General features: G+C 41.8%; 1 protein-coding gene across 1 annotated transcript in view; it reads left to right on the forward strand.

Moving 5' to 3' along the window:
- The window catches only part of LOC309701056 (fibronectin type III domain-containing protein 4-like), a 58,204-nt gene that overhangs the window by 16,719 nt on the left and 21,304 nt on the right, over window positions 1-20,181 (forward strand). Inside the window, exon 2 of the mRNA XM_082525032.1 lies at window positions 16,056-16,171. Coding sequence (XP_082381158.1) covers window positions 16,056-16,171 — 116 coding nt within the window. The remainder of the gene's footprint in view (window positions 1-16,055; window positions 16,172-20,181) is intronic.

The following is a 20,181-nucleotide window of genomic DNA, read 5'->3' on the forward strand; positions in this document are numbered from 1 at the left end:
GACATGTTGAGGAGGTAATTTAGCCGTTTAAATGAGCTGCGTTGGGTGAAGGACACATCTACAACCTGTATGACACCGGCCCTTGAGGCCTGGAGTTGGACACCCCTGATGTAAAGAGTGAACAGTGTACAGAATCTGAGGAATCAGATTTGAATAGACATTGTGTATTGTTTGTTATCCATTTACCGGATACCCTGGATTAATTGGAAGCCCCCCAAAATTGGCTGTTGGCTAGAGGCTAAAGAGGTGTCCACACAGGAAGTGACTGCTCATTGCGCATCACTAGTCTCTGGTTACCTATAATTACCAACCCAACCACAGATAAGCTGGAGAGGGATGGATGGTTTGTTGTATAGATGGTCGGTTGGTTGGATAGATGGATGGTTGGCTCAGTTGGATCATACCTCTTATACTTATAAATGGGAGAGTCACTTTTTCCTTGACAAGAAACTTGAAAATTCTAAATACATAATTGTGCATACATAATTGTAATTACAGCAATAGTTTATTTATTCTAAATTATCAGTAAAAATAAATAAAGCTTGACTAAGCGGGACTTAAATGTAGTTAAGCCCTTAATCAACCGCTGTTTAGCTCGTTTCCGCTTTAGGGGCGTTTTTGAATAAAAAGAGTTGAGTGCTATTGACATGTTTTTTTTTATTAAGTCAGTTTATTTGATTGCCTGTTGTGTATGTATAATCTTAGAAAACAAATGAAAATCTCAAGTTAGGATAATTTGAAACACAGACTTTAAAAGCAGCCAGATGTGTGCTGAAATATTCCAGAAGTTAAAAATGGATGGTCATAAATATGTAATCAGACAAACTCGACTCAAACATGAAGGACAAACAAGGGCATGTAGAAACTGTGTGTATGTGCTCTAACATCCACCTGATCACTGCTGTATTTCATCATTTAATTAATATCCACATACTACTTCCCCACCCCCGTTGTCCCTCCACCCTCTCTCCATTTTTTTTCCTTGCACATTGATCTTTCTCCCCCCCTCCATCCATCCATCCCACTTTGCCCTTCGTCTGTCTTTTCTCTCCAAAACCAAAGATTGAAAACCCCGCCGTCCCCATCTCTTGATATCTGCCCAGGATAATTGCTCTTTCTTCTCGCTCTCCCATCTCTTTTTCCCCCCTCCTGACTCATTCATTCTTTGCTCTGTCATATTCCTGTCGTCTTTCATCCACCTCTCTTTCATCTCTCTCTTTTCCTCTGTCTTCCTGACTCCATCCAAGCCTCCCCTCTCATCTCCTCTCTTCTCCTGTGTATAATGTAATTGCAGAAGTCTATTCAGTGTGTGAGCACTCCATTGCAGCGCTGGCAGATGAAAGCAGTTGGGATTTAGCAACCGTAGCGCGATGGGAGTTCGGGGGGATCTTGGCTGTCACTGGCAGAGACAGGGAGGGTGTGAGGAGGAGGAGGAGGATGTGCTTTCACCGCATATTTTCATTACGTGTTCATTATGTGTTTGTTTTTTTAAATGCCTAAATACTGTCTATTTAAAGTCCTCATCTGGCATCATGTCCAGATGATCCATGTGGGCAAAGGTTTGTGGACAAATGTATGTGGATAATAAGGAAATCCCTTAAAATTAACTCCAGAAGAAGCTTGACATACAAGAACTTGAGCGGCCTTCAGTGTCCTGACCTCAACCCTTCATAGAACCATTGGGATGAACTAGAAAACAAACTGAAAGCCAGACCTAACCTTGAAATATAAGAGATGAAAGCATGAAGTGTTCATAAAAGTCACCAATTGGAGACTTTACTGTCTAATGTTCAAGTTAACTTTAAGATGTTGAATGTTTACGATGAGGGTTTTCATCATTAACGTCTTGCTACACAAAATTTGATCTGGAAACAGTTATGCTCAGAAGTCTGCGATGGGTTTGAGTTCTAATTGGCCTTGAAATGACTTATAGAGTAAGGTGCCTCCATGTGAAATAAGCAGCTCCAAGTCACACTGATGGAGAATTGTTGGACTTTTCCTTTAATGACTCTGAAGCAGTCTTGGCAGGCAGGTCTGTATATATCCTGCAGAGCGCGGAGGAAGGCTGGCTTGCATAATGAGCTGTGGTTATTCATTCATGGTCACAGTCCACAGAGCCTGACAGGATGCTCTGATGGTAGGATAACTTTGTGGTGAAAAAAGCCCTGCACCTTTTTCAAGGTGGGAATCGCCAAACTGACATGGATAGCTGTGCTGCTGGATAAAGGCTGGACCCCAAGACTAAACCTACTACTGTACCCAACTTTAGACGTGAATTACTTAAATACAAAAAACAGATCGGCGATCGGGAAATCTTCCATGGGGGTCTAGTTTTAGTAGTGCGTATCCCATCCTGAACCTGTCAGTGATCTCACAAGAAACTCACAAGGATTTTTCCCTCAATTGCTTTCCTGTTTTGCTCTAGTTTCATAGAGCTCCTGTACAACCACATATATTTTTGCCCAAGTTAAAACATTTTCAGTGGATGTGTTTTTTCATCTCCTACAGCATTTTCTCATTGCCTTTGCTGCTTTAAAATGTGCATCTCATCTGAAGAATACCACAGGCTGCTGTGGCTCATTGAGAGAGAAAAAAATCTACAACTATGGTCACATATGTAACTGTAATCTTTGGATATTCACCTAAATGTTTTAGTTTTTTTATAAAGGAAGAGAAATTGAAAAACATCTGTTTTTTCAGGTCCTCAGCTGTAAAGTGCAAATGCTTTTTTCTGCACCCACAGTCTTCAGTTATCATAGAGGGAGGAATTTGTCAGAAAACGAGCACACTGGCCAACTCTAACGCCCACAGCATCAGGAAATAGACCAGAATTCAATGCAGGCACAGGACAGTTTCAGTAAAATGCTGCTTTTTCTCAACTGAAAAAAAAGACTCCCACCTACTTGTGCTTCTTGCCATGCTTTCATTCACTCCACCTACACATGATGGATGCAACGGATTTATAATCCTTCCTTGTCAGCTGTCAAAGGGCAACCAGGGAAATGTAAGAAGTCACAAATGGAAGCAGACAAGGGAGACAGAAGGAGCAGGATTCTGCCTTATCGCAGATTGATGATCGTTTTGCGTCATGCTACAGACACTTTGTGGATTTTTCCCTTTAACCACTCTGAAGCAGTCTTGGCAGGCAGGCAGGCCTGGGTGTCCTGCAGGGAGTGTGGGAAAGCTGGCTTGCATAATGAGCTGTGGTTAGATTGTTAGCCTGAGATAGAGCTTGACATTCATGGTCACAGTCCACAGAGCCAAGCCAGATGCTTTCGGTTTGGAGAGTTCTTGTCGCGCTCGGCTCCTCCGCCAGCCTGGGATTGAGTTGTGTCCTTTGTAGTTGTCTAACCACAAAATAAAGGCAGTGCTGGCATTTCTGTTTTGGTTGTCGTTCCTCCAGACAAGGTGGCACTGACATGAGGATTGCGTAATCAGGCTAGAGACCAGCGCTGTGAGGCTGTAGAGAACTAAAGTGGGTGATCGCCAGCTTTTTAATCACATCAGTCAACTGTCCCATTACTTTCTCACGCTATCGATGCAATACTTTTGTTAAGGACCTTTTTTTTTTTTTTTTTTTTTTTGCCTGTCCCGTTTGGCTCTTTTGCCATCAGAATTGTTGTCTAAAGGCAAAGAAAGATGCCCAACAGATTTACTTTACCAAATTGACCATCCCAGCCTTGCCGTAATGGTCCATTTGATTCACCTTTTATTGTTTATTTTATTTTCACTTACTGAACATGGGACAGACTTGACTGGGGGAAAGAAGGGGAGAAAGAAAGAGGGAAAGAGAAACAGCTGAGAAGAGGGACGGGGGAGAAGGGCAAAAAACAAAAACCAACAGAATGAGCAGAGAAAAAAAAATGCATATATCAATCACCTGGATCACCTGCTGAGAAAGAAAAAAGAAAACAAGCAGAAGAGAACAAGAGTAATAGAATAAACAACATCACAATGATATATGGGAATATGACAGTAAATACTAAATATTAAACATTATTGTGCAGCACATAAGATCAACAGAACACAGTGTGCTTTGAGGTAGGAGCCAAAAAGGGTGTAGTTTGGGGGGGGGGGGTCACCTGTGTGTACACCTGTGAGCATGGACGCACTTGATTTTTTGTTTTTTTTTTTTAAAAGGTTCCTTCATGTAATGATCTGCTAGAGGGTGTGGGGGGGCCACAGCCCCGTCCTCCAGGGCATGAAGCAGGTATGGAGGAGATCAAAACTCCAGACATCCAGAGGCCCCCAGAACACAAGAGACCAAGGAAGACCAACAGAGGGGCAGCCGCGCCACTGTCCCAGAAAGAGCTGAGGAGAGTCCCAGATGAGGGCTCACTCAGCAGCCGCGGAGCAGAAGCCAGGGGGAGTTGCAGTGACGCGCCCGTGAGCTCCGCCGGCAGCCAGCCGTGCCTGAGTGACCGAGCCCCAGGCCGAGAGGCCGGGGGCACCCCACCTCCGAAGTGGCCCGAGCGAGCCCCAGGCTCCAGGCCCCGATAAGCGGCCGCCAAGGAGTGAGCCGGTGTGTACCTGGACGCCCATCCCCGGACACAAAGAACCACCAACGCACCGATGTCTGAGGGAGTCTGCCACTGGCAGGGGAAGTGGTGGTGGGTGGAGATAGGCCTCCAAACCTTGGAGGGCCTAAGATGTCCCCAGAGAGGTGGCGCCTGACACCCAACCTGACATATAGACACAGACATACAGGCACACACAGATACAAACATCCCACCCTCATGCTCTCATATGCACTTACTCCACACTCAACCAATGTGGAGACAGACATAAAGAGACGCTGTACACACGATCACACTCCCCAAGCGTACTCTACGCTCTTTTGTTAAGAACCTTAAAGCTCACAATCTCCACTTGAATCGTGTTTTTATTGCTTTAGTAAAAAATAATTGTGCTGGTGTGAAGCTGCAAAATCACGAAAACTGCATCACTGTCCATCAATGGAGGACTTTGGTAGATTTACCGAACAAAATCAGGTAACAGACCAACCTGATATGGTAAAATTTAATCTATGAGAAGGCTCCATGTCCAACCTTCTACAGCTGTAACACTTGAGGTAATGCCTCCACCAGGTTTTTAAGTTATTGGCATTGATTGTTTATCACGAGGACAAGCACAAAAAGCTGGCAACAGAAGATAAGTCGGGTAATTATTACCCAGTATGGAAACCTGTTCATGAGAGAAATATCCAGTTATCTCAAATATGATGTTATTGTTTTAGCCCAGCATCACACAGAATGTGCCTAAAATGTCATTTGCAGAAAAACATAATGAATTAAATAAAGAGGATGTTTCAAAACATGACCTTTGTATGGAGAAAACTGCAGCCCTCATTAAACCCAATTTCCTTCGGGGTCAACCTTCAGAATCAATAAAGTTTTATTGAATTGAATAGAATAGTTTTGCCTCCTCTAAGCAGCAAAAATTGATGGCCTACAACAGCAGAAGCCCGCACTGGATGGCACTTCTGTCAGCTAACAACAGATAAATGAGTCTACGGGTTAGCTAGCTAGAAGAGTGGAAAAAAAAAAAAAAAAAAAAGTTGCCTGGTCTGATGAGTCTCAATTTCCTTTGCAACATTCAGACCGCCCCGTTATAACATAAACTAATTGTGGTATATCACATCTTTGGAAAGCTGAGTTCAATTTCTGTAGCCACACTCAGGCCTGATTACTGCCACACCTATTCTCAAACCAAGAAATCATGTAAATAGGATCTGTTTGACAAAGTGGAGTGGACCAAAAGATCCTCAAAAGCCAGACATCATTCCATGCTGTGGTGTGCAGGGGGAGCAGCACAGCAAAGAAGGACTCATCCAGGCTGGAAAAACTGATCAGGAAGGCTGGCTCTGTGGTCGCATGAAGCTGGACACTCTGGTGACAGTGGCAGAGAAAAGGACACTAAAAAAAAATTGCTGGACATTATGAACAATGCTGGGCATCCTCTGCACACGGCCGTAAACAACCAGAGGAGTCTGTTCAGTGACAGGTTGCTTCTCCCAAAGACAAGAACCAACAGACTTAAAACCTCCTTTGTCCCACACGCCATCAGACTGTTTAACTCCTCTCTGGAGGGGAAACAGGAGGACAAAGGAGGGGGGAACAACTAAGCTGTAGTGCCTCTTCACCTCACTGTGCAATACCTTGTGCAATACTTTTTGTAAATAGTCAACGGTGCAATAGACTTCAATACTTGAAATGTGCAAGTCCCTTGTATTCTTATTCCTATTTATCCCTTTCGCGTGTGTGTGTGTGTGTGTGTGTATATATATATAAATAATATTCTGCTCACGTTCTGTAACTCCTGTCGGTGCTGTGCTTTTGGAAACCAAATTTCCCAGAGGAACCCACCTGAGGGATTTATAAAGTTTTATCTTATCTTATCTAGGAACAAATGAGAAACAAAGTCACTGAGATCTTTTAGTCTGGAAAAGCCATTTCCAAAGCTGTGGGACTCAGTGAACCACAGTGAGAACCATTATCCACAGATGGAAAGGTGGTGAGCCTTCCCAGGAGTGGCTGGCTGACAAAAATTTCTCCAAGAGCGACTCAATAACTCATCCAAGAGGTCACAAAAGACCCCAGAACAACATCGAAAGAAATGCAGACCTCACTTTTTAATTAGTTTTTCTGCAAAAAATATTTGATGTCCAGAGTAGAGGTTTGCTCAGATTTAGTTTGAAACAGTAGCACAGAAGTCACAACATCCTGACCATGGTAGTATAATGCTACTTAAGACACCATTTCACACACCTTAATCTATAGGTTTTTTGAGTACTGCAGAAACAAATAAATGCTGGTTTGCAGAAAGTAAGAGTCATGGATTTAGTCTTTAGTTTGACTCAGTTTTGCATAAAAATGATTGAAAACCATAATTTTCTCCTCCGCCTGTCACGGTCTGGCTGGGGCAGACCGTATGTGTTGCAGAGGAGGACTCAAACGCAGACCAAAACGTGGTGTGGATTAACAAAACAAGCCGTTTATTGAGGCTAGCAACGAGGGTACAAAATAATAGGGCATCGGTGAAAACTAAACAATAACCTAAACTGGGTGAACTAATAACAAAACATAAAAAACCTTAACCATAGTGAAGTGACATGGGTACCTGGCGATGAGACATGGATGAGCAGACGACCTGACAACAGCATGCAGAAAACAAAGGGCTTAAATACATACATGAGGTGATCAGGGGAAGTGGAGACACATGGGGGAACAGCTGACTGACATAAACCTAATGACAGGACCAGGAGAGGAAAGCTAAATACAATGAACAAAGAACACATGACACTGTCAGAATAAAACAGGAAACACTAAAACTAGACATGACAACCCGAACTTCACAATGTAAGACACAGACATGAAACACATGAAGAGCAGGGGAGATTTACCATAGTTGGGAACACGAGGGGGAAATGATAAGAACTAGAAACACTTAGGCATGATAACAAATGAACTTAGGAACCCGAAGGGCTTACATAAAACTAAAACTCAAAACGCTGGGTCAACAGACCCAGGATCGTGACACCGCCATGAAATAAGAGGTTGCTGCTCTTGAGTAAAATGCAGTTTAAACTGAAGCATAACAATATGCTGCATCATTTTTCAGAAAGGAATGCAAGTTAGTGCTGTGTAATGCAAAATCGCAGCATTTTAATGTCCTTTTTTTTAGCCTTGATGTCCTAATTGGCTGCTGCGCTGATTCCTTTTCCCTCATCATCGTGTATTTGTGTCTTTTCATACTACAAACACACACCAACAGACAAGGACACACACTCTACCAGCGGGTACTCATTAATTGAGGATGAGAAAACTAAAGAGAGAAATGTGGGGTGCTATTCCTGTCCCGCAGTAAAGGAGGAGGAGCTGGAGTGGGCAGACTAGACTCATCGATGGCTTTTGAAGTAGCTTTTGAGTCCATTAGATGTTTTATCATCAGTAAGATGAAAGTAGGGATGGCTGCTCATCTGTCATTTCCTTTCATTGTTCCAGGGTTTGTCTTTGTGTCTCTCGCTTTCAAACTTTCTTTCTCTGACTTATTTAGAATTCTTCTTGTTTTTACTTTCATTTTTTTCCTGGAAGTTTTCTGACTCTAAATTTCACTTCTTCAGCTTTCTGTGTTGTTGCGTTATGTATTCTCTTTTTTCACTTTTTTGAAGCTCGTTTCATCTTGTTTTCTGTCTTTTTAACACGTTTTTCTTGTTTTTTAGTCTGAAGTATTGTGGAAAGTCTCAAGTCACCCGTCATTTCTTTGTGTTGTCCTAGGAAATTGTGGAATAGGTTCAGCAATGTATAGAAACATGTGCAAATTACATTTATATACAGTATATAAAGCAAAACCTAAGTTTGTACAATTCTATCAAGCTTGAAAGTCAATATTTGGTGTGACCACCTTTATTCTTCAGCACAGTCTGAACTCTCTTAGGCAGCTTTCTTGTCATGTCTTTAAGTCGTCTTCAGGAATAGTTCTCCAGGCTTCTTGAAGGACATTCAAAGCTCTTCTTTGGATGTTTCTGCCTTTCGTTCTATTTTCTGTCAACATAATAATGGATTGGATTTATATAGCGCTTTTCAAGGCACCCAAAGCGCTTTACAATACCACTATTCATTCACTCTCACATACACTGGTGGAGGCAAGCTACAGTTCTAGCCACAGCTGCCCTGGGGCAGACTGACAGATGCGAGGCTGCCCTATCGCGCCATCGGCCCCTCTGGCCAACATGATCCCACACTGCTTCAATAGTTGAGGTCTGGGGTCTGGGGAGGCCAATCCATGACTGATAGAGTTCAACTGTGTGTTTTTCTATCCAGGTACGACTTTACTGCATTGGCAGTGTGTTTGAGATCATTGTCATGCTAAAAAATGATGCCGGTGCCAATCAGGTGCAGTTCCAGATGGTACTTCATGGTGGATCAATATCTGATGGTACTTTTCTTTGTTTATAATTAATCAATTTTGACAAGATCTCCAACACCACTGGCTCTAATGCAGACCCAAACCATGACAGAGCCTCCACCTTACCTCCTCCATACATACTGTTAGTGATTAGTGACTCATCACTCCAACAGTTGCCACTGATTTTTCAGTCCAGTTCTTCCACTGAGACCATTTCTGATGAGGCTTTAGTGATATAGCTGAATGAGCTGAAGGTTCAGATGTGTCTCTCAGGTCTGTTTCAGGTCTTTGCTGGGTTTTTTCCTGTCTCTTAAGAGAGTGACTTTCAGAAAATATTCATCTGCTGTAGATAGTTTTTTGGGGTGTTTTTTTCTAGGCCTGACACATCTTCTTTTGTCCTTGACCTGTCAGGTTTAGACAAATGTTCAGCTAATAGCTTTTAGGGAATGATGGGAAAAATGTTACTTTGTCTGTCAAACTGTTGTCTTTGACTTTCTTCATAGATTTAACTAAATAAATGCAAACAAATTGTGGTCTCTGTAAAAGCTTAGTCCTTTAATAATCCACTTTCTGTTACTGTAACCATAAATGTTCATTTCCCCTGTTTTCCATTTCTGTTTTCTCCATTAAAAGCAAATATCCCTTTTTAAACTCCCATTTAGAGTTTACTTTCTCCCTGTCTCACTCTCAGTGAAGGTCATGATGTTTCCTGATGATTTAGTAACATTAAAATACAAAAAAGAGAAAAGAAATCACACACTTCATTTGTGAGTGCTTTAGATTTCCCATCAGTTTTAACCGGCCCCCAGAGAATCATTCACGCCTGTAAGTACAGTATGTGCGTGGGTGTGATCATACATTTACATTTCGATTAGATTAGATTAGATTAGATTAGATTAGATTAGATTAGATTAGATAGAACTTTATTAATCCCTCGGGTGGGTTCCTCTGGGAAATTCGATTTCCAAAAAAGCACAGCACCGACAGAAGTTACAGAATATTATATATACATATATATATATATACACACACACACACATATATATAAATACAGAGACAATATAAATAAAATATACGAATTTCAGCCATTTAGTTGGCATTTCAATCTGAATCAGAGTGCGGGAGGAGCGGTCGTACTAAAGAACACTGATGGAAGCAAACGATGAAGAATGCCTTTCAGTCTGGTTAGTTTTAGGAAGAAAGCTACTCAGTTTGGTTTAGGAGAAAGTTGTTTTGGGGACAAAAACATTTTTAACAACATCTTAAAAGACCTGTCTAACATAAGATTTTAAAGGAAATATTATCTCATGTTTCCAAGGTTCAGGTTAATCAGTTAGAAAGACTTTCAGTCATTTTTCTTACTTTTCTTTGATTTCTTCATCGTTCAAACTCAAAATACAAAACAAGAAATACAAAACAATACAAAACACTGTAAATATTTTCTTGCTGAGAGTTAGACGATTAGTTTGAGAGACAGGTGACAGGTAGCACTGTCATGATAATATATGAAGCTGGATCCAACAGTTTTGTAGCATAGCACAGCACACCCTCAGGGGGAAACTGTTATTCTGACTTTGTCCAAAGGTTATACAACCTGCGAGAACATCTAAATTTGGTAATTCCTTCCTGTGCCTGACTTCTTCCAAACTAAAGACTTCTGCAGTGGCCCTCCAACACCTAAAATCACACTCTGATCATCATCAAAATCTAACACAATCTTATAATTTGTTTTACAAAGCTGATAACCACTTACAGCTTTACCTAAGGTACCTTATAGGCACTATAATCCTTTCCTGCTATTGACAAGATATAAAACAAGCTCGAGATTATAAATCGGCCAGAAAAGCAGGAATAACTTGTGATATATAGAGAGCCATGACAAAGAACGTTTTTGCAGGTCTCTCTGCAGTCATGTGGAAAACTAATTACACCCCATGATTCAGTAGTTTGTAAACCACTTTTATCAGCAATAACTCAAAGTAATTGTTTTCTGCATGACTTTATCATTCTCTCACATCATTGTGAAAGACTTTTGGCCCAGTCTTCTTTACAGCATTGCTTCAGTTCATTGAGATTTGCAGGCTTTCATTTATGCACAGCTTTCTCGAGGTCCTACCAAAGCATTTCAGTCAGGTTGAGGTCTGGACTTTGACTGGTCCACTGCAGTACCTTGATGTTTCCTTTTTAATCATTCTGTTGTAGATGTGTTGATGTACTTGGAATCATTGTCTTGTTTCATGACCCAGTTTAAGCCAAGCTTTAGCTGTCTGACAGATGTCCTCACATTTGACTCTAGAATACAGAGGAGTTCATGGTGGACTCAATGATTGTAAGGTGCTAATGTGGCTGCAAAAAAAGCCCAAATCACGACCCCTCCACCACCGTGCTGACAGCTGGTATGAGGTGTTTGTGCTAATATGTTGTGTTTGGTTTTGTGCATTATGACCAAACATCTGCATTAACCCTTTCACGCATAGTGGTCATAACAGTGGACAGCTATTCTGTTATAGACAGTGTTGATGTTAATGTATGTTTGGGGGCGTTGCACCCCGGAACCTTTAGAGGTTTTTCAGGGTTTTCTCTGTCAGAATGTTATGTGAGAAACAGTTTCCTGTTTGTGTAGCGACTAGCTGTGGTTGTTTCTAAAAGTGGTCAGTAAACATCCTAAAAGTGGCACCTGAGTTTCCGAGCATTTTTATCCTGAAGTCATAACATATTCAAAGGCTGTTTTCTTGTATTTGAGTCAGTGTTGATGGTATACTTGCACATAAACTACTACATTGGACACTAATGTGTCACTCCATACCCTGCCACCCACTGGTCAGCCAGCGGACTGACTAAGTGAACATGTAAAAAACTATTTGAAAAGTACATGCTTAAAAAAATAAAGTTCAAAAATATTTTTTCATGCCTAAAGATGAATAAAAATACTTAAGAAAAAAAATCCTGATTTAGGTTGTCATAATTCATGCATGACAGGGTTAAGTTTTGATCGGCTTTCACACACCAGAGTGAAACAAGGGTTAAACAGATGAATGTTTGTTTCTGTTGACATCAAAAACTTGTCTCAGTTGTAACAAAATAGTTTCATCTTTCAACATCCACGAAGGGACTGGTTTTGGACATTAGCTTTGGTTATACACTCAACAAAAATATAAACGCAACACCTTTGTTACTGCTCCCATTCCCCATGGGATGGACGTAGAGACCTAAAATTCATTCCAGATACACAATATAACCATCCCTCCCAAACAGTGGTCACAAATCAGTCCAAATGTGTGGTAGTGGGCACATCTGCTATATTGAGATAATCCATCCCACCTCACAGGTGTGCCACATCAGGATGCTGATCTGACATCATGAGTAGTGCACAGGTGTACCTCAGACTGCCCACAACAAAAGGCCACCCTGGAATGTGCAGTTTTGTCTCACAGCAAAATGCCACAGATGCCACAAGCAATGAGGGAGCGTGCAATTAGCATGCTGACAGCAGGAATGTCAACCAGATCTGTCGCCCGTGCATTGAATGTTCATTTCTCAACCATAAGCCGTCTCCACAGGCGTTTCAGAGAATATGGCAGCACATCCAACCGGCCTCACAACCGCAGACCTCGTGTAACCACACCAGCCCAGGACCTCCACATCCAGCAGGTTCACCTCCAAGATCGTCTGAGACCAGCCACCCAGACAGCTGCTGGAACAATTGGTTTGCACAACCAAACAATTTCTGCACAAACTGTCAGAAACCGTCTCAGGGACGCTCAACTGCATGCCCGTCGTCCTCATCGGGGTCTTGACCTGACTCCAGCTCGTCGCCGTAACAGACTTGTGTGGGCAAATGCTCACATTCGATGGCGTCTGGCACGTTGGAGAGGTGTGCGCTTCACGGATGAATCATGGTTCACATTGTTCAGGGCAGATGGCAGCTGAGAATGTCCCAGTTCTTGCATGGCCAGCATACTCACCGGACATGTCACCCATTGAGCATGTTCGGGATGTGCTTGACCGGCGTATACGACAGCGTGTACCAGTTCCCATGAATATCCAACAACCTCGCACAGCCATTGAAGTGGAGTGGACCAACATTCCACAGGCCACAATTGACAATCTGATAGACTCCATGCGACGATGTGTTGCACTGCATGAGGCAAATGGTGGTCACACCAGATACTGACCGGTTCTGGGTCCCCAGACCCCCAATAGCGCAAAAAACTGCACATTCCAGGGTGGCCTTTTGTTGTGGGCAGTCTGAGGTACACCTGTGCACTACTCATGATGTCAGATCAGCATCCTGATGTGGCACACCTGTGAGGTGGGATGGATTATCTCAATATGGCAGATGTGCCCACTACCACACATTTGGACTGATTTGTGACCACTGTTTGGGAGGGATGGTTATATTGTGTATCTGGAATGAATTTTAGGTCTCTACGTCCATCCCATGGGGAATGGGAGCAGTAACAAAGGTGTTGCGTTTATATTTTTGTTGAGTGTATATAGACACAGTCTGTGCAGCTGTGCAGCTGTCAGCGTGTTTCTATGGTTGTCCTTTACAAATTATCCATCCATGTAATTTTAAACATATTTTTTAAACATAGACATTTTAAAATATCCAGTTACCTCCCAGTTAGCATATGGCCTCTTTAAAATGAAGGGACTGCAAATAATTGCTAGAATTTCTGTGAAAGATGAAATTTGGACTGGAATTGATCCATGGACCTCTCAAATCTGTTGTTTGATCCACTGGAGCAAGTCCTGACACTCAGGTGTGAACCGATCAAACAGCAATGAATACTTTTGTACTGTTGGCAGAGTACATTAAATTATTATCATAATAATGCTATTTTACAGTTAAATACAGTTTCACTTATAATTCTGCAAATGCACAGCTTCTGTTCTAGGTCATAAGCCATTTTTAAATTGTATTTCTTTATGAATAAATGGGAGAACGGTCTTTATGAAATGCCAGGGGGCTGGAGTACATTATTCATATGATTGAATCCATCCTTAATGGATTGATTTTCCTGACAGAGATAAAGACTTGAAAGCTTTTTGAACACTTCGCAGATGCAGAGATATTAAAATTTGACTTTAAACTTTTGGTTCAGTTTTACTATGGGAAAGATTTTAAATCAAAATCAGCATCAGCCTTCACTAATACCCCTGTAAGTAATTGGAAGCAAATGACAAAACATCTGGTGCAGCTGGATGTCTCTACACTGAAAAGGCTCAACATTATGACCACAGACAGGTGAAGTGAAAAACAGTTGACTTGTTAGAAGCAGGGAAATGGACAAGTGTAAGAATCTAAGCGAAGTTGAGGATGACTTAGACGAGTGAGTCAAAACATCTCCAAAACTGTAGCTCTTGTGGGGTGTTCCTGGTCTGCAGTGGTCAGTATCTATCACAAGCGATCCAAAGGAGGAACAGCGGTGAACCACCGACAGAGTCATGGGTGGCCAAAGCTCACTGATGCTTGTGGAGAACAAAGGCTGGCCCGAGTGGTCCAATCTAACAGACGAGCCACTGTAGCTTAAACTGCTGAAAACATTAATGCTGGTTCTGACAGAATACACAGAGCATCACAGTTTGTTGCGTATGTGGCGGCATAGCTGCAGATCACTCTGGATGCCCATGCAGACCCTTGCACAGTGTCAAAAGCACCAACAGTGGGCATGTGAGCATCAGACTAGACCACCGAGGAAGGTGTTCTAGTCTGATGAATCACATTTTCTTTTACATCATGTGGATTGCCAGGTGCATGTGAGTCATTTACCTGGGGAACACCTGATACCAGGATGCACTATGCACTAGGGCAGGGCAATATGGCCAGAAATATTTATCACGATATACATTTGAAAATTTGCAATAACGATATAACTGACGATATAATTGACGTGAGACAAAATACTTTACAACTCCACAACTTTATTAGTGCAAAAAAAACCCCATCAATGTATTTTCACTTAAACAAGCAGCTGTTTTTTATGTGCATTAAAGCTATATAAAAATTTAACAGTGCAAATGCAAATTACTTGCCAAAAGGCATTTCCAGTGGAAATTGGCCGACATATCCTCAGCATAACCATGTATAATATCCACAAAACTTAAAAAGAGGTTATACACACACAATACCATAATTTTATGTTGAAACACAGTATGTATTACTCCGCGAGGCTCCCGACTACGGTAGCTGTAATGCTCCGACAATCCATCAGGCGTAACAGAGAGTTCAGACTGTAGCTTAGCAAAGTCGTACTAAAACATTTTTTGACAGATTTTTGAGCGCCGTGTACCACATAAAATCGGTTTGGTAATAACAGTAATAACGACGGCCCGCTTGCATGCTCTACCAAAAAATGTGCTTTGGTGTGTATCTAACGGACAAAAGCCAAACCAGTTCCACACCACTGGAGCTGCGACGTTTTTACAAACCAATTCTGGTTCATCTGTTTCATTCAACGATCCGCTTTCGGCCTTCTCATTCTCCGTCTCTGCCATGCTTTTTCCGCCATGTGCGTATGAAAACAAAGGCACTGCGCATGCGCGTTTTACCCATATTCTATTGCGATATTTCATTTTCTTATAACATTATACTGGTATTACCGTGAACGGTATGATATGGCCCAGCCCTACTATGCACTCCACTCAAACATCTGTGGGATGTGGTGGACACACAAGTCTGGCCCCTGAAGGGCTCACTTCACATTTTACAGGACTTAAAGGATCTATTGCTAATATCTTGGTACCAGATAGCACAGCACACCTTCAGGGGTAAAGAGGAGTCCATGCCTCGATGAGTCAGGTGGACAAATGCAATTTTAGGCAGGTGGTAATAATGTTATAACTGATTGATATATATATTGAATGGACCAAAGGTTTAGGTCCTCCTTGCTTCGATTAAGGCTCTTGATCATTCTCCTTCCACTTGTTCTGTTTATCCTGATCAAATAAAGGCATAAATAAATACTTAAAAAAGGAGCCCATAAATGAATTGCAAGTAATGTTGGTGTGCCTACATATTTGTGATCATCTCAGTTTAAATGCTCTGCAGACTGCATGTGTTACCTGGCCTTCACTGACCGTCGCTAACAAACTATATAAATGTGTGTGTGTGTGTGTGTGTGTGCGTGTGTGTGTGTTAACAGCTGTGCCAGCACCCCCGGTGAATGTATCGGTGACCCAGCTGAGGGCACACTCGGCCATGGTGACCTGGAATGTCCCTCAGGGAGACACCGTCATCGGATACGCCATCTCACAGCAGGTACAATACAGCAGCCTCGTATCATCGCTGCATGCATACACTGAGCATGCACGGCCAATGGACCATGCCTTTTCTTCTTTTTAAACTGAATGTCAAATACATCCTGATGTGCCCTCTCATTCAGCTGAAGGCCGATTAATTTTGCAGGGATCCAAATTATGAATTGAATGCCCAGAAAAGCTGGACCGGTGCCATGCTCGGGGCTGGAACAGCTTTTCAAAGATAAATTATGTATTTCTCATGCTCATCTCGATCTCACGAGGGCTTACTTCTTTCTCTTTTGTCCTCCTGCTGCTGTCTTCTGGGATTTATTAAAATGCTGCGTCATTCATTAGCCGGGTAGGCAGTCAGCATTCGGCTCAAAGACACTTTGAGTCATGAGGGGTGGGAAAGTTTGGAAACCTGTCAGAGGAATTTGCTCATTAACATTTTACTTCTTAAAGAGCTCATTAATGTCAAGGATGGCTACTGGTTGACGTAGGTAATAATAAAAAACCAAATCTCTTAATTACATAAGGTGCAGCCAAAAGAAGGACTTTCCAAGCATCCAATTAGCAAGAAAAACCTGATTATCGAATTAATCGATCTTTAAATATCCCCCAGGAGGAAAGATCCTGCCGTGGATTTGAGGGGGAAAAGATCGCTCACAAGTAAGACATCCACAGCTGTGCACTGGTGTGTCAGCTCAACTGTGTGAGGTTAACAAAAGTCATATGTTCTGCCTGTGTTTGGGGTAATTTATCATAAATAATTTAGTTGCACAGCTGTTGGGCCACATGCATAACGGTGTGTTAATGCAAAAATGGGCTTTAGAGATCTTCATAAGAAGTTGCAGGTATTTAATTAATTCAGGAAAAAAAAGACTCCAACAAATAGCTGAAAGCAACAGACACATTGGTAGCACATGCTTTATTAAAGCCATGAATTCACTCATTACTGCTCTGTCTAGTATTATAGATACTGTGTTCAGCTGTACTTCATACAGCTGTCTGTTTGCCTTTCAGACAGCTGACAATAGAACAATAGTGTATTTTGTCCTCTTTCTGACCCTAACATCTGGAAGAAGAAATACAGACTGCTCTCAGCTTACAGGTGTGGTCTTCTGCTGCTGTTCAGATGCTCTTCTGCATACCTTGGTTGTAATAAGTGGTTATTTGAGTTATTGTTGCCTTCCTATCAGCTCAAAGCACACTGGTCATTTTCCTCTGACATCAAAAAGGCATTTTCCCTCAGTGAACTGATGCTCACCAAATAGTTTCTCTTCTTCAGGTCACTAGTAAACACTAGAAATGGTTGTGCAGGCAAATCACAGCAGATCAGCAGTTTCTGAAATACTTAAATCATCAACAACATTACCACATTAACATAATCTTCCACATTCTGATGCTCAGTTTGGACTTCACTAGGTCGTCTTAACCATGTCCACTTGTGTAAATACATTGAGTTTCTGCCAGCTGACTGGTTAATTAGATATTTGCATTAATGAGCGGTTAAAAAAAAAGATGATTGTTCAGAATGTATTTCTTTTTCTTCATGAATTCATCGATTCATTGCTTACATTTCATTTAATTAAACGCTGCAGTCCTTCCACGTAGCACCTTTAAAGAACACAACTGTCACCTAAAGTACAAGAAGTTTGCGTCACCGTAAGAGACGTTTCACATTAATTCTGCTGTTACATAACAACATTTTGTCTGTCTGAGATCTCTTAAAAACCTCGGCTGCTAGCTCAGCTTGGCTCATTTTAATCAGTCTTCACCACCTACAGTTTTGGCAAAAGGAGAATGAGACATTAGCTGAGCTCTGAGTGGGTGTTGTCTCCATTAGCGGAAATTATTTGGCCAGGATTCGTCTCACAGGAGAAACATCCACAGCGGTGTCGATGCCAAACAACTCTTATTCTTTCTTTTTGGTTTTTTTTCCCAAGTCACCTCACATCTGAGTCAGAATCCATCAACCTTTTGGCATTTTCAAGAAAACACAGGATCGGGATTTAAAACATCTCCTGCTTTAACCTCAGAAAGCACTTATGTAAAAAACACTTACTCAAATATTAATCGGGGAGGTGATGGTAGCAGGTGGATGCAGCGGGTATCCGTGCTGCAGGTTTTATCTACCGAGCCCGTATTTTCCATTGTTAGTCATCAAAGGTTGCCTTGGATCAGAGTGAGCTGCTACAAAAGGGCAAAAAATGCTGTTATATAAAAGGCTGCTCTGTCAATCAAGTATGTTTTCTACCATTTCTATTTTCCTTATTGCAAGAGTGGTCTCGCATCAGGCTTAAGTCTTGATTAGGATTCAAACGTGGCTGCTTTGTGGGATTATTTCATTCACAGTATTTTTCGGTGACATGCCGAGCCTTCTGTTTGTGAAGGAGAAGCAGGACGAGTGAATGTGCCCAGACAAAGAGTTGCTTCACTCATCTAAAGTTGTTCCAAATCCCACGGTGCTGGCTGCCAAGATGCACGCGTTACACAACCTCGCTCCCAAGCACACAAACACATGAAGTAACCCAGTTTAAGTTTCTGTGTCTGAGACTCCCAGCAGTCCTGGTTTCTATGACTTCAAATATCAAACACACAGGGTTAATTGATGATTAGTGCAAGGGCAATGCTTATCAAATAAAACCTGCAGAGAGTGCCTGTTTTAAACTTGTGTTGTGATGTTTGTACCAGAAGAAGATTGTCAGACTGTGACAACATCAGAGGAGAGATTTGTTTTTCTGCACCACTTTCCTTCTGAAATGCATTAGGCTGCTGCTGACTTCTTTCCTGACCTAAAAATAGCGATGCACCCAAACTTCGTGTTCACCTGCAGACTTCACGGTCACATTTTACTGAAGTAAAGGTGCCTTCTGTTCCTTTTTAAAGTGTCTGAAGCTGAACCCTGACAAATCAAACTTTAAGACTGCTGCCAAAATTAAAAGAAAGCTCAAAACCCCCTGCAAGAACAAGAAAATATTTACTTCAATTGTCAGAGAACTTCCAAGAGCACACATTAGGGTTTGTAGCAGCCAGTTGTTGATAATCAAATCCATTTGATAAACTGATCATTAGTGAGTGTGAGCACCTCTATAAAAGCAGACATTTGGGCAGTTTGCTGGTCTTCAGAAATCACAATGCCACAGTCTTTCAAGACGTAGACGTCCCAGCAAATTCACCCCAAAGTCAGACTGTGCAATGCTCAGAGAAACTGCAAAAAGAGCTACACCACACTTCATGACAGTACAATTAGAAAGAAACAGAAAAAGTATGGCTTCTTTGGAAGAGCTTCCAGGAGAAAGCCTCTTTGCTCTTAACAACCCACAAAATCCCTGGAATGAGGCTAAAGTTTGTTATTATGTTTGCTCATAATGCACAAAACCAAACGCCGCGTATCACCACAAACACCTCATACCCGCTGTCAGCATAGAGGTGGAGGCGTAATGATTTGGGCAAGTTACAGTCGTTGAGTCAATCATGAACTCCCCTGCATACCAAAGTACTCTAGAGACATCTGTTAGGCAGTTAAAGTGTGGATCAAAGTAATGACCACCTCTAAGTGCAGACCTCGACCTGATTGAAATGCTGTGGCTTGGCAAAAGAGAGCTGTGCATAAATAAATGCCCTCAAACCCTCAATGAACCGAAGCACCGCTGCATGGACAGGAGAGCAGACCCAAAGTCCTCTACGATGTGAGAGACTGATATGACATACAGAAATGTATTGTTTCAAGTTGTCGCTGATCCCAAGGTGGTTCTACAAACTACTGAATTATGCATACTTTAAAAATCCTATTTTTTCCATCCTGTAAATGGATGCAGGGATTATAAAACACTCATGAAATCAACTAAAAGCAGAGAGTCTGTCAATGTAGAACGTTTGTTTTACCTACCTTGAAAATATAAAGACTGACTCTCAGCAGGCACCTCAAACCTGCAGGCTTTACTTTCTTCTGTCATCAAACAGTATAAAACGCTCATCATCAAATGCTCTTTTGCTTGTTAGGGATTAGAAAAAATCTGTTTTCCC

Source organism: Aulonocara stuartgranti, assembly GCF_965226115.1.
Source record: "Aulonocara stuartgranti genome assembly, chromosome: 23".
NCBI classification, from domain to species: domain Eukaryota; kingdom Metazoa; phylum Chordata; class Actinopteri; order Cichliformes; family Cichlidae; genus Aulonocara; species Aulonocara stuartgranti.